Raw genomic sequence first — 16,072 nt, 5'->3', positions numbered from 1 at the left:
GAAATATCTGCAAAACATTATCACCTTTTCCTAGAGTCAGAAACATGTAACTGCTCAGACCTTTCTTAGCTACATGATTTTGACATTGTGCCTGAAGTTATCTCAATTGTTGTGAATTCATTTCAGATTCACTTTCTCATTTTGTGCTGCTAAGTGAACACTCTTCTCCTTGCATTCACCACTTCCTGGGAATTTCACTGTGCTGCACTTGTCAGAGCCACTGCAGTGCTTTTCTCCCTCCCTGCAGTGAGGCATATGGGTTTGAAATTGCAGTGTGGATAACTCTGCAAGTTTGCAATGGTTTCACATTAAAATCACAGGGAGAAATGCCAAACTATGAACAGCCAGTAGTCAAAGGAGAATGAACCAACAACCACACAAAATTCAAGGGGGCTAAAAAGTTTCTTTCACTCCAACACTTACTACCTATTGCCTCTGGATATGTCCTGTGGCCAAAGCCATAGAGAGTTTTGTCATTTCATCAGGGACCAAACTTTTCTCAGTGGAAGCAGTGCACTGCATGTGAACATCTTGAAAAAACCCTGCAGTTGAAATTTTCCAGAATTAACACTCAAAATGATGTGTAGTCTTGAAAAAAGGAGAAGTAAAAATAATGAGAAATAATCTAGACACTAGGTGATCACTCAGCTTAGTTTAAAGCTAAGTGTTATACAGCACTGTTCTTAATCTCTGGGGATGGGGGAGGGAGTGTACCAAGAATGTACATATTTCCTCCAGGATTATAATTAAATTTAGAAACTAACTTGATCATAAAATGTACATGCTAGGTTTTAATTTTAGGTCAGAGTCATATGTTAAAAAAGATTTACCCTAGATTTTAAAAACATTTGCCCAAGTCATGTAGCACAACCTCATTTTGATCATTCTGAGTTTAGAAAATGTACAATTACTGATGCTGGCAAGAAGTCACACCAAGGGCAAATGAGATTAGTAAGAAATAAAACTGCATGTCACTAGCAAAATAGAAACTGAAATGAATAATCAAATTGGCAGATCATTCATGCAGCCTAGGCAGCAAAGTCCAAATAAATGGTCTTGAAAGCCAAAAAACCCCTCTACAGTAAGTGCTTAAATCATGGATTTTGAAAAGTTTTCAGTGCAGAATGTTGCAATAACTTTCATAGTACTTAAAATATAAAGTAATTTCATAGCTTTCACTGCTGACCTTAGCACAGTAAAAAATCTGCAAAAACCACAAAGTAGGAAAAAATTTGTTTGAAACCATTGGACATATGTTATAATAGGGAGGATTCTAGGATTTTCCACACTGCCCAAATTTCAGAGACTTTATCAGCCTCTCTCCTGGTGGAAGCAGAGCAGAATTCTGGGATGTGAAGGTGAGTAGCTGCAGCAACACTCTCATGCTCTTGGATGTTGGGTTACAGCTCCTATGGCAGTAGCATGCATACAGGAAATTTAATAATGAACAATCTCTGACATTGAAAACATCTATCAATTACTGCAGCACTGAAGATGATTACTTCCAGCTTATTTGAAGGAATAGTTCAGGGTAACTTTTGGTGTAACCAGTGAAATGCTCTTAATACACTTATACACACAAGTACCCGTGTTCAATCAAAAACATTTGAAGAAAAGAAATATTTTCATTCTTCTGTAAAGGTTTCCCATTTTTTCCTCCCCAGTGCTCTCCAAAGAAGTGTGCACTTCAGGCACACAGACAGAATATGTGAACATTTACCAAGAATTCAATGGAAGAAAGGGAGATAATGTGTAACACCTACATATTTGATCAAAGCCTATATCCTGAAAATTCCTCTTGTGTTCCCATCAGTGGCAGCATGACAATGCATATTATCATGAGTGTGAGTCCACCAGGCACAAATAAAAGTAAACATTCAGCAATACCTGATCTGATGGAAGTGAGGTTTAAGCCCTGCTTAAGCACATTATCAAAGTTTAAGGAAGGCAAGAGAGATATGGTCTCTTTAAACTTTACTCCTGCTAACATTTTAGACACTTTGCATTAATTTCTACACTCTTGTCCATAAAAGATCTACTGATTTAGGACATTATGTTGGAAATAACAGAGATATAAAAGATTCATATGTACTGTCCAATTATTTCAATGCTAAGGGTGAAGACAGAGAAACTTTAAGCTGTTTTCAAACTACTAAAATAATTCTCACTGCTTGCCTAAGCTGACAGATAAAGAAAGGCAGGGATCTAGTTAGGTCTCTTGAAAGAGTACCAGGAGCCTCAGCAAACAATGCAGTACCTGGCTAGAAGAAAATATAGGTGCAGAAATATGGTTTGCACTCAGTAGAATTCAGGCCATTCAAACCCAGCACTTGTTTTTTCATATGGCACAGGACACTGGATGAAATTCTGTGGCCTACTTGTGCATAAGGTTGAAAAAGATGACTGTAATGGCCTGTTTTGGCCTTCAATCCCTGTGTCTGATTTTCCTTTAGGCTATACTTTTGCACTGCTCTGGCCTGCATTTAGGCATGCTTAAAAGCATTTTTCTACTGCTACAACAGAGTGAAGGACTTTGAGAGTAAACAAACCATACCCCAGATTTTACATAGCTTCAACATTAAAGTTTTTATAAGGAAGATCTCTTACTTCTTTTTCCATTTGAAGTCCTTCTGCTCTGATATTTCTCTCAAATACTTCCCTCTTCTCTGTCTGAGGATTAGATTTTCTGTACACAAGGATGTAGTCAATCCGACATTTCCCATCTCTAAAATACAATCCATTGGTTTTGTTCTTATCAGGTACCTCCTGGAAAGAGAAAATCAAGCAATTCAGTCATGCTAGTTTGCCTTGATAGTTGTTGTATTGTTGAGTATCACTTTTCAGTAATACTCAACAGGAAAGATAAGGAATCACAACAAGCTGTTCAAGTTTTAGGCTCTTCACATGCAGTGCTTCTGACTTCATCTGAGAGGGGCACAGACCTCCCTACTGAAGGGAATCTTAAAGGGGATGAGAAGGTCTTAGGAAAATGCTTGGGCATATGGGGATGGGACAGGAAACAACAGAAAACACAAGAGAACCTCCCTCCCCCACCACCCTCCACAAGGTTAGGAATATTTTCTTAGTTATAAAATAGAGCAAAGAATAGTGTTACTGAAGTGTAAATTTAGAATTAAGAACTTAATATGGCTGAATGTACATGTGAAAAGAGTAAACATTAATATTATCATTAACATTTACTATAGTGAGAAAGACTAAAACCTGGCACAGAGATTTTTCATTACTTTGTCTCATAGGACACAGACAGAAATATGAAAGTTCTGTACCAAGCTCACCATATCTCATCAAACTAACTACAGAATACTCCTTGCTTAAGCAACAGCTGAGGATGGATTTATTTGGAAAGAGTTCCTGGTGTTAGGTGTAGCAGCACATAAAAACAATAGAAGCAATAAATATCGTCTCTTTTCTTTAAAAACCAAACCAACCAAACGAAAACCAAACAAATGAACAAAACAAAACAAGAAACACAACAAAACAAAACAAAACAGAAAGCCTGTTAAAATGTTTGGCCTGACAGAAAAACACAACAAGGACAAACATGTCATTCTCCTGAAATATAAAAGACAAAGCTCCTGGTCTTTTTCCAGTAAGTCATGAGATGAAATTCTCTACAGATCCTCCTCAAAATTTGACACTTCTACATTATACAACTTTCAGTGAAGTTGAAATTGCATGGCAGTTTTCAATGGCTGGAGTGTTTCATACAGGAAATGTACACCATGAAGAACATGTGGGAACAAAAGCACTCCCTCTGAGCAGTATGAAGGGCAATCACCTTCAGGAACACCAAGATTAGTCCAGATATAAGGTGAAGGGAAGGTTAAGCTAATTTACCTCTGTTTTTCCAAAACTTACTCCATTATTCCTGCCAAAAATAGCCCTGCCCTAAAATATGCAATTAAATCTTTGAAAAAAAGAAAGGATATTTTGCCTTTCACTTCTGGGGGAAGGAGGGAATTTTCAAAATACTTCCTCCACAAGAGAGTTACTTCAGAATTTAAATCACAAACTGAACATTATAATAGAAAAAAAAAAAAAATTTACAGGAAAATCCTCCAAAAACAATTTTTGCATTCAGAGAGTTTGGTGTAAGCTATCTTTCTGATTCTCAGCAGGAATTTTCATAAATGGAAAAACCAGTGAAAGCATCCCAAATGTCCCATCCCCCTTGGTACATTCAGTACACTAAAGGAAGAAAGGAATTTTTCTAACATTCTTTCATTACAGTGCCTAGCTCCTGACACAACTTAGGGCAGACTTGAAACAGTGCAACAGTTCTTAGAGCCCAAAAAGAAGACAAGAAAAAAAAAATTAATCTCTAAGGAAAAAACAGTGGCAAACTATTTATATCTGTACTGCATATCATGCTGATAAATGATATTATCAAGATATGAGAAGTATTTTTCATAGAACATTAAATGTGAAAACAGCTCAGAAGGCACACTTATTTCTTTTTCCCATTAAAAATCTCTTTATGTTGAGAAGACATAAAAAGAGCCCCAACAGCCCAAAGGGTATTTAAGGTTATTTAAATAGAAGAAGGATTTAGCAGAGATTTAGGGTCTGTGGGTCAGCCTGGTGGCCCTATTGTGATTTCTAACCCTCATGGCAAGCCTCCTGCTCAGTAGTCAGAGTGAACATGAATTTTTGGCACAATAGGAAAGGAGCTGTACAGCAAACAAACCATGCAGAGGATCTGCTGTGTACACCATATAGGCTTAAGGGCTCACTTTGGGCCCACTGTAGTCTAGTCCAAAAGACTCACTGGATTTACATCCATAAAGAATACAAGGTTAAAACCCAATGCTGCTCTGGACTGCAAATAAATCATGGGGAGGGGCAACTGATGGTTCCACTTCAAATGTACACTCCTCATGTGAACTCAGACCCATCCTGAGAGTACCATAAGGAATGTGTCCTTCTCTGCATGCAGTAGTGACCACTGGAAAAATTGATTTGCCCCTTCCTATGTTTCCTCTTTCTCTGAAGAAAATTGGTTGGCCCCTGCACTGACTCATCAGTGAACACAGAACCTTATATTACAGAGTATCTATGAGATTTAGCCAAGGTATTTGACTTGTCAGACTTCTTCTACTACAAATATGATTGCCTGGGACAATTACTTCTCTTGGACTTGTGAAACACTACCAACTACAACTACAGTACTGTAATTTTTCACTCAGAAAGGTGGCTTGGACACTCTTACCTGTACTTGAAGGCCCTTTTCATTTTAGGAACACTGTATGTCAAATCCAGACTGATAAACCCTTTTAGTCTCTTAAGGCCTCTGGGAAGAAAACTTTCCTCTGGCCCTCTGTTACAGGCTTTAAGGCAACTTTATAGACTGAGTTTGCACTTGCAAGAGCTCTTGGGTATCTAATATGAGACAGGGAGGGCAGGCTCAGCAGTGTCAGCTGCAGGACTTCTGCATCATCCAAGAATTACAGGCTCCTGCTATTCCAGGCAGAAGTTTGTCCTCCCTTCCTTCAGATATTACATCTCCCTTACCTCCCTTATGACATAAAAATTCACTTTTCCTAAGCTGATGAAGAAAAAACACATAGCACTAGGTCTGTCTGCTGTTTTTTGGTGAAAAAGTGGTGTAGTCACATATGTCAAACCTCCATTCTTTCATCTAAAAAGGATGCTGGAAGAAAGTAGAACAATGAAGACTTCACTCCAACAAGAAGCTTAGCATTTCTGTCTATTTTTATGACTGTATTGTAATACATGTTGTATAATTTGGACTTGTTTTCCAAGGAATACAGTGGTTTTTGTTTTCCCAGGTACTCAGCTGGGAACCATCAGCATTCAGACATGATTCATACACATGCATGCACTAGGGGAGCTTTAGGCCAAGGGCTTACCCACACACATCCCTACAAACCATACATCATCTGAACACTGCATCTTTTCCTTCTAGAGTTTAGCAGGGACCAAGTACTTTGAAAAAATTTTTGGTAGGCTGCAGCATCCCTGAAGTCCCATTAAGATTTTCAATTTTCCTTTTTTTTCCCCTATCTTATACCTATATGTGACTTACATTGCTATTTTCCTCAGTTATGGTTACAAAAATACACCTTAAATCTGTTGATATTCCTCAAAGGTTTTCCCTTTTCCTTAAAAAAAAAACAAAAAGAACACATCTAAGAGGGAAAAGAGGGTTTAAGTATTGTTTTTTCAATATTACTGCATTAACAGCAGCATGTCCTTCTGATAATTTTATGCTAATTTTTCCTCTTTAACTTACAAAAATAATGTGCCTTTCACCTGTTCCTTTCCGCTAAATACCATATGGTACATGGTCCCAAAATGCAACACGAGAATATCATGTCAATTAAGCTATTAAAGTGCAAGCAGGCAAAGAGAGTCCTTTGTATGTTGTATGGGAAGCTAGGGAAGAGTTATGATTAAAGAAGATTAAATTGTAAGCAAGGTCAAACATATTCAGGGTGCCCTGAATTTTGTTGCTTTAATTATCTGTCTAAACATTCGAGGAGCTCAGCTCTCTATGGGCTGAATTTCTAGAACAAAGAAAATCTCTGACTCTCTCCTCAGCAGTGTTGCACAAAAGAACTTGCACCACAAAATCCTCTAGCTCCTGACAAAGATAATCTCTAATTGCCTCTTCTAAACTCTCTCCAAACTAGTAAACAAAAGAGGGTCAGGGCAGGGCCCTCAGCAATGTCCTGTGGTTTTCCACTCTTTTTAATTACTAGCATGGTCCCTGCCAGTTCTGATTTGTTCCAGGCAGCTCTCTGCCAAAAATTCCTCAGGCACAGCTTGCAGGTAACATCAGACCAGTCCAGCAAGTCTAAATGTAGCCCCATTCCTGAGGTGGAGGCAAGGAGAGGAGTCTTTGCACTTTGTCAGCTTTAAGACTGATTTTTTTAAAAGGGACTACGTGCTGAAAGTTCTCTCCCTGATCTGTTCTCTGAATCACCATTATGCAGAATTGTTCTTCTTTGGCAATGTGTCTCTTAACTGACACCTAATGCTTCCCATGGGAGTCATAGATAAATCCCCCCCACACTATTTCCCCTTAAAGGATGAATATAGGGAAAACTTTTCCAGCATTTTCAGAAGCACTGAAGCCTTAGATTTGTATAGGTGTTTCACTGAGGGTGCATGAAATCAAAACTTTTGAATTTGAGATATTTTATATTTCAGCATGGTAATCTTAGAATGGAAAACCAGTTCTCATGGGAAAGATTAGACACAATTTGATGGTAGAAAATGAGATTTTAAATCAAATTACATTTATTACATCTTTAAAATAGGCATGAATAAATATTGTATTAATAATTCTGTGTGTCCTTACCTCTCCCACAACTTCCAGCCTGCTGGCATCATCAGAAGTACTGGTCAAGTTACCATGGTGAAGCAGGGAATCATCATCTTTGGAAGGGCTGTTCACACCTTCTAACTCATCAAAAAAAATGTTGACATCCTTAGCTACTAAGAAACAAAAATAAAAATACATATTCAAATCACCACTGAACCAAACAAAGACAGCAAGTATAACCCATCAATAATTTCACTTTTTTGTTTTGGTAGAAGTATCTACTACATTAATTTCAAAATCTGATGAGCATTGTTGGAATGCTTTCTTCATCAATGAGCCTAAATAAAAATTTAGGATACCACAACACCCCTCTGATGAAAAATAACAATTTGCTGTCACAATAAAACAGATATTAGCTATCCTCTCAGCTTCTTTTGGGGCAAATGGATTAAGTGACTAGCTTCTGGATTAGTATTGTCTCTGAAAGTTTCTCATTATAAGGAGTCAGAATTTTAACCTACTATACAAAGCATGATGTTTGAAGCTGCACAGACCTGTGGGACAGACAGAGGCAGGAGGCCTTAAATAAATACTGTTTCTTGAAAGGCATTGAGTAAACAAACATGGGCAGGTAATTCTCTTTGCCCAGCTTGGCATGTTTTGATGCACATAAATCTGACACTTTCAGATCCAAATACCACACAGCACTCAGTCTTGCATGAAGCAGCCCTTACATCTATAGATTTAAGCTGTGGTAAACCAACCCTGATAAAAAGTATAGATATTAATGTCAGGCAGGTTCACTCTGCACTCCATGCACTACAGGTCTGGTGAAAAACATGGTGAAGAGATGTGTGCCAGGGGAAAAATGCTTTAGCTGAGGAGCATGCTTCAGCTGTGGAGGGACTTCAGGTCCCCAGTCTCATACTTCATGGGCAAAATCCAAAATTATGAAAATAGAGTTTTAACTGTTAGAAGGGACCCCCAAAGGTCCCAGCTACTGAGCCTCTTCCACTGACTACACTGGGAGCAAATATCTAATAATCTTGACAGAAATTTGTCCCAACCCCTTATCCCCATTCACATTTATTGCAAGCTTGACTGACTTTTGGAATAATTCTTCTTTTGTGCAACAAACTCTTGTTGCTTTTGCTTGTCCTCAGCTCCCCTAATTTAGTGACAGGCAATTGTAATTCCTGTTAGTGAGAACCTATACAACAGCCAAAACCCTTTAAGTGCTGGCAGCAGCTTAAGTTCCATTTCAATCTATTGGCTGCAGGTGTAAAAATCCATTCCCTCACTGTGGAGAGACTGGATTGCTGCCAGAAATCAACAGCTACTAACTGTTCCCAGTGATCATGAGCATTTTGTGACCTGCTTTTCACCTTTCCCTTCTTCAGGGGTCACAGCCCAGTTTCAGAATCCTTGAAAAAAACTGCCCATAATACCAACTCCCCAGTCTCTGCAGCTGGCCTATTTTTCATGCTCACAATCAGGAGAGTCATCCATAATATTCATCCTTAAAACAGACATATGTGGCAATTCAAATATGCTACTCTTTCCCTGTCAATCATGGAAAAAAATTCCTCCTTTTTTTTTTTTTGCATGTCTTTTACAGCATCTAAAATCTATTATTACATCTGTAGGTAATAAAAAAGAAAACCCTGTCAAAATAATCAAGAATCCTACATCTTCATTTTCATGCATAAAATAGAGACAAGCTTAATGAAATACACTGTATTTTTAATTACAAGAGTTTTGCTTGAAAAACAGCTAAAAGCTTCATAAACAACAAGTCCTTATGTCCAAATTAATCCACTGTAAATACTAGGCTAATGCAACCTAGGCAGCACAGTTGGTAAGAGAGATTCTGAGTTTCTGGTGTTGTTTAGTTATATGTGATGAGAGCCTGCAGCTCCTCAGTGTCACTGAGGAGCCTCCAACTTGTCCTAGGGGAAACCACAGAGGCTTTAGGAGGCTTAAAAGGCAACAAAGAGACTCCAACTAGTAGCACATAAAGCAGTAATATTACAGATTTATTTTTCTACCTTCATTCATTTCAATCCACAGAAATCATACTAGAGATGATTATAAGAGAGGGGAACTGCCACAACAGCACAGCACAGATAATCTCATGTTCTTCACTGTCCCAACACTTTCAAAAGTCAAGACTAGAAACATTTCACCCCATCAGATTATAATTTGGATGTAGATCACGACCAGATTTTGCACACATTTTTTCAAGGACTTTTTTGTGTTCATATGAGAAGAACTGATCTCAATAATCAACAGAAAGAATAACTGAAACAGAAAACATCTTGAATTACTTGAACTTCACTGAATTAAAACCCATCAGTGTCTTCATGACAGTGACACATGAATCTGTATACAATTAAAACCTCAATATAATCTGAAAACAACTGTGGAAAACATCCCCAAAATAACTGAATAGTGAAGCTTTCTGAAGATTATTCAAGATACATATATCTGTTGCAGACACTGTCAATGAAAGCTGTAAAAATTAAAGTTTTTCCTGTTGCTCTACTCGAGGGAATTTAAGCTATCTTTGTTCTGACTTTATGAGTGCTTTGGTATAAAAGATGAGGCCTCTGAGACACTAGAATTGCTGTTTCTTGAAGTGCTGGTAATGCTTTGGGTTGTAAAATGTATAGTTTTTTAAGTGGATATTTTGAGATACCGAAATTGGTGCATAAGAAAGTGAATGTGTCTGGAGGCTGGAAACACAGAATTACTGGATTATCCTGAGGACAAAAAAAATCTTATTTTAGAGTCATTTTACAATGCATTCCATCTCAGCAGTGAAGTTGTGGAAGCAACTCGCAGCTTAGTGAACTCTCAGGTTAGTGAAATTAGCTACCAGGATTTGTCCACATTTCCTGCAGTGGAAAATTGTTTATATCAGAAACACACAGATAATTGGTGTGTTGGTTGGTCACTACAGAAAATATGGGGCCCTGCCATTTGCTGAGATAATTTTTCTACCCCAAGTCTCATTATTTACTTAAAAATAAATTAATAAAATACTGTTCTACAAAACCAAATAGATGATTTATATAGCTATTCCTATTTGCTTTACATTAGTAATGGTGATGCCACTTCCAAGATAACTCCCCTGCTTCTTGTAGGTAGCTCAGGCCTTCCACTCCAAGGGACTGAGCACCTACATGGCCAAATGTTGCTAAAAATACAATCGGGGTTCCATTTTTCTTTTCCCCTTCAGACTATGATGTGCATATACCCACAAATGTCCTTAACAGAATGATATATAATGGCTTTATCATATATATAAATGTTATTTGAGAGATAGGCTGGTGCTACTGTACAGTCATGTATTTTTAAGCAGTGAAATTCAACAGAATACAGAGCAGCACATGCATTGCTATAGGAGATACTAAGAATTCTCCCTCTGGTTTTATATCAGCTTAAATATGCAAACTATTTTCTCCCCCTCATGTTCTATTTTGCAGGAAAAGATAAAAGTTCCTTGGTAATTCAGAATCACTTGAAGAATAAAAGGGATAAAGGTGGGTATACAAATATTTTCATCCCATATATAGTAGAACTACATATTCTGAAATCTGCATGCTGATAAATTCTGAGCAGGAGTCCAAATACAATCTCAGTGGGTCCAAAAGTCACTTCAGATCAAGATGTTGATACAAGATAGGACTCAAAAACAAGATAATTGGTTTAACTTTCTGAAGGTGGATGCTTAAAACTGAAGTGCCTAAAAATAAGAACTTTCATGGAAAAATGGGACCTGAGTATATTACTGTGTGAGAAGATGGAAACATGCTCAGAGATCATGTTTCTGTTCACTGTCATTTTATTAGCAAAAGTCCCACCAAGCCATCAAGGATACTCTTACTTTGGATAATGCTAGCTGGTGGTCAATATGCCAAAGTTTATCTTTGCAATAAAAATTATTTCGTTTCTAAAAACATCATCAGCCTGTTTTAAATTATCATTCAATGCTAACAACTGTGAATAAAAGTAACACTGACTGTTCAGGGCAACTACCCTAGAAAGAATATTTAGACATGTTTATCCCAATTAGATGATGTTTGCAACAGGCTGCAGGTGACAATAATCCCCCTGGACACACAATAAGCCTCTTGTACAGAATTCCTTTAGTCTTTGATGAAGGAGATGTAGCTAAAGGACTTAGAGGTTAACTACCCAACAGCATCTGTGTCTGCTCTGGATAAAGGAAAAACACTCTCCAAGGCTGTAAAAGCTACATCCTTCTCAAATGTCTTGTAAATAATCCATAAATCAAAACGTTAATTCTTGAAACACTCCAAGATTAAATTATTTTTCCACTTTAGCCATTTTTTCTCTTCACCTCTGAAAGGCTCTACAGTGCCTTTTCAGCCTCTCCTGACTGCTCCAGGCCTATATTTGGACTGTGCTAGTGTGAAGAAGAGAGAAGACAAAATCTCACATTAAGATTTCCTGATGAGAAAAGCTTTTTAAATCAGAAAACATGGAATTCATCCTAAACCTATAGTTTAAGTAATAAGGTGACTCAATTTCAAATTATTACCCCCATCATCATAATAACCTGAGAATTTTGCTTCCACCTCCAAACAAATACCACCACTAAACAGCCTTATTCTACCACTGTGTGTTTCCTTATTCACGTGGCAAAAATCAGGCAGAGTCTGGGTTTTTACACATTATTATTCATCCTTTATCACTCTAAAATGTAATCTGCTGCTTCTCACTCTAGAAAGTTGCTGTACCAAACACCCAGTTTGAAACCTAACTGGAAAATGAGGAAGCCAGGAAGCCATGCCTTGCATTTTGATTCTCAGCCTGCATAAGAATTTCAAACCACCATGAAAAATTCTCACTGAAATTCCAGATTCTATTGGATTCCAGAATTGCATCAGTTTTGGGTAGGGATAGTGTCTTCCCCTGTTACTAACAAGAGTAGCACTACTTGTAGCACAAGTGTTGAGATCATTATGCAGTTGTATTTAAGAAGGATGAACCAATGAATAGTCCACAGACCATTACATATAAAAAGAGATTATTTTGTGCAGCATCTAAGACATGCAGACCTTCACTTGTTGTAACCTCATGACTTCTCCCAGAAAATACCAGCTTCAATAAAGTGAATACAGCCCAACACTTTGGAACAACTGGAACTTCAAATCCAGTCTTCAAAAGGAGTGCAAAGAATTAATTAAACTATCAGGAATCTTACTATTTCTGATTGTGTCTGCATAGAAAATATATACTGCTGGAATCCTTTGGCACACAGCAATTCAAATCTTACTATAACTTCTCTGATAGCAAAAGATTTCTTACTAGCCTTCAATAATTCATTGCACTTCCTGAGAGATTTTAATAATAGATACTTATCATTCATTTCATCACTTTGTGTGTGCCTTCAGTTATAATTTCAATACATCTCAATTGAATCTTCTACCATAAACACAATTTTGCATCCAAGGAAGAACTTACTTTCTTGTATTGCATTAAGAATTTCTGAAAAGTCCACATCTGTCTTCTGGATGTCTGGTTTTATCCATATTTGCGTTTCCAGCTGGTTAACCTGCAAATCCTCTCTTCCTTCTGAAGAAATTGAAGAGATTGATGGGGTTTGTGACAGTGCAATAGAAAATCCAGCCAAGGGGCTTCAGGTGAGGAAACATACACATTGAATGAAGGTATTTCCATTTTTCCTCCTTAGCAGAACCAAATTTTCTTCAAACCAAGGAGCTTCAGATAGAATATGGACTGATTTAAAGCTAAATAGAATGAAACAACCACGTTTTCTGCTATCAGCAATGATGCAGAGTCGCCACTGGCAGCTCCCTCTTCAGGTGACCATATGCTGCCATGCCATGAGCATCACCTCACCACACCATCTACAAAACTAACTCCCAAACGTGAAAACAAACAAGAGATGTTGTTACAAATGACACAGGAACAAATGGACTAAAATAAAACACATGAAATAAGTTGCAAGACAGGAAACAACTATTAGGACAAGAAGAGCACGGACAGCATGTTTCAGATGAAAGCACTGTAAATTCTCATATGCCAACCTGATGGCATGACACAGTCTAGGAAGAAGTCCAGCACTGGACTCCATTTAAAATGGATCCACATTGGTATGTAATAGTTGCTGTTTAAAAGCATTGAAAAATAAAAACCTATTCTGATGGGTCACAGTTTTAAACTTATTTACACACAAAAATAGATACAAGATTTGCCCATTTCAGTGCTCTTTCAGCATGAGCAAAGAAATAAGAGAGTTTTGAAAAAAGACACTTTCCATGCAGAGAAAGGCTGTTGTATATCAAGAGTATATAGAAAATGGGCAAACAGGAACAAGATGCTGGCTACAGGGTATTTGGATACAGACAGAGAAAGAGGGGACTACTGGGAATACCTCTGGTTTTCAAAGAGTAGTAGGAAAACCTTTCACAAAGTCATCTGTTAGACATGATGCTCTTGACTACCTTGCAAGGAGTGCCCAAGGTGGAAGAACAAACCTTCAGGTCATTTAGATTACTGTGCTTCACTAGATGCTATCACTCATGCTTTAGAAAGAAGCATTTTTAGCATTTTTCTTTCATCTACAGTCTGCCTATAGCAAGCTGCTCTTATTTTGAATTCTGGCCTAGCCCACTGTATTTTCCCCTTCTCCTTGCCAAATTAGTATCTCACTACTGTCTTGATGGGAGCAACAAATAATATTACTGAAAAGTATTTTAAAGGCCCTTCTTCACTTTCTAGAAATACAGATCTCAAAATGGGTCCACTTTGACCACTTTCATCCTTTATTATTTTTCAGTGTTAAAATATTATAAATTTAAATTGCCTTGTGCTTGCTTCAGCGTATTCTTTTGTTCCACAGCAAAGATTCACTGTTAACATCAGAGACAGATATCTGCAACATGATCTGTCATAGCAGCAGCAGGAGTCAGCATTTAATGATGTAGAGCAAAGAGAATTTCTTAAGTGAGACAACTGATAATTCATACAATAGCAGCCCAGGGAAATCTGCAGATGGCCTCTGAGATGAGAGGCTAAGATTTGCTCCAGAAGAGATTTCTAAGGCCGAAGAAAAAATACTCCAGCTGCTGAAAAATACATACAAACAATATGATGGAAGTAGAAAAGTAATCAATGGACAGCAGCTTTGCAAATTATGTAATTCACTTTCTTCTTAAATAATCAGATACCACTTTCAACATATATCATTTCATACTTGCATCCTCACATCCAACAGTCTTTGTTCTGCATTTCAACCCTAGTTAGAGCAAATTAATGACAATATGGACAAATATAAAATACCCTTTCTTCCCCCAAGCCCTCCATCCTTGTTACATTGAAGTCACTGTTCCTCAGAAGAGGTGAAGCTAGCAGGATCCCTGCACATTTCCAGCAGATCTGAACTAATTGGGCCAGGGAGAAAGGAGGTGGCAGTCAGCTGAGGAGGTCCCAAAGTGCTGAGATGTGATGCACTATCTAACCATAGACCTGTTAATAAAATGACACTCCTGGAGAATGTACATAGCTGACTTCAAAGCTCCTCTATAAATAACAAAAACCAAAATGCTTAGGAAGTGGTCAGAAAATGACCAGTCTAAACTTGACTGTATTTTTCAGATAATGAAGCAGGACAATTTTCCTGTATCTGAATTTTCTCTCCTGTATTTGATCCTCTTGCAGTATAGAGAGCTTTCAGCAACCCACAGAAATGACAGTGTTCTATGCTTGTCTGATTCACAGTAACCTTAATATCTGGCCTCAGTGCACAAGTATCAGAATAACAGCATCCAGCCTGATTTCAGCCAAAATTGGAGGAATAATCTTCTACCAGACATTTGTGATAAAACATAGCTAATTGCAAACTTGCCTTCACCAATACAAGGGAAAAAATGTACCAACAACACTTTTAAATTAGGGGTAGCAGGAATGCTTTCTTCTCCCATGACCTTAATTATGTCAATAAAGGCTTGAATTAGGGCACTTGGGCTTCTATCCTCCTCCCTCTCCATCAGCATCTACTTTTCAGGAGGGATTACTGCATTTTTGTAGTTGAGAGAAACACCACTTATGTGATGGGTTGTGGACTGGCCAAATTAATGATTTCTGGCTTGTTGTCAGACGGAGGTTTTAAACTAGTTGGTCTTTGGAAAAAGCCACAGTGACCTCAGCCATGCTCCAGAGATTTATTTTCTTTACCTCACCAGAGATCTGCAGTACTACATGCAAAGACAGTATCTGATATCACTGTGGCTATTGATGGATCACTAACCTGCCTTTAGCATTTCCTTCTTGCTTTAGCAGCTGCTGATCTGTACTTTATCAATGGCATGTCCCACTGAGTAAAATCTAAGCAATATTATCTGAGAGGATGGTAAAGACTCTCCATGGAAATATGAGAAATAAACACATACAAAAGTGAAGTAAATATTAGATTTCTTTTTTTTTTTTTCAAAGATCAGTCTGAGATTTTTCTCAGCTTACTGAGACTTTCTAGTTCAACTGAAACAATATTCTAAAATTCCTCATGGCACTCTGATTTATTCATTGATGCATAAGGTTGTGCATAAAATACCATACTTTTTCCTTTATTTGTCTTGAAGGGTCCCAACTAATTAGGTTAGAAAAACAAATGAGATTTTAAAAAGACCTTTAATTTTTAGAGGTTAAATGAGATGCCTTATTCTAAGTCAGAATTTTAACATACTTCTAAAAACAAAAATGACCAAATGT

At 37.6% G+C, this 16,072-nt stretch overlaps 1 protein-coding gene across 2 annotated transcripts in view; it reads right to left on the bottom strand.

The window, feature by feature from the left end:
• ANO4 (anoctamin 4) overlaps positions 1 to 16,072 on the bottom strand; it is a 195,096-nt gene that overhangs the window by 84,613 nt on the left and 94,411 nt on the right. For both annotated transcript variants that reach the window (XM_079305168.1, XM_079305169.1), the window contains 3 exons: positions 12,803 to 12,913; positions 7,346 to 7,482; positions 2,608 to 2,766 (listed from right to left, as the gene is read on the bottom strand). In XM_079305168.1, the coding sequence (XP_079161294.1) occupies positions 2,608 to 2,766; positions 7,346 to 7,482; positions 12,803 to 12,913 (407 nt within the window). The remainder of the gene's footprint in view (positions 1 to 2,607; positions 2,767 to 7,345; positions 7,483 to 12,802; positions 12,914 to 16,072) is intronic.

The sequence above is a fragment of the Erithacus rubecula genome (genome assembly GCF_903797595.1).
Source record: "Erithacus rubecula genome assembly, chromosome: 4".
Classification (NCBI taxonomy): Eukaryota; Metazoa; Chordata; class Aves; order Passeriformes; family Muscicapidae; genus Erithacus; species Erithacus rubecula.
This window is presented reverse-complemented; position numbering and strand designations above follow the sequence as displayed.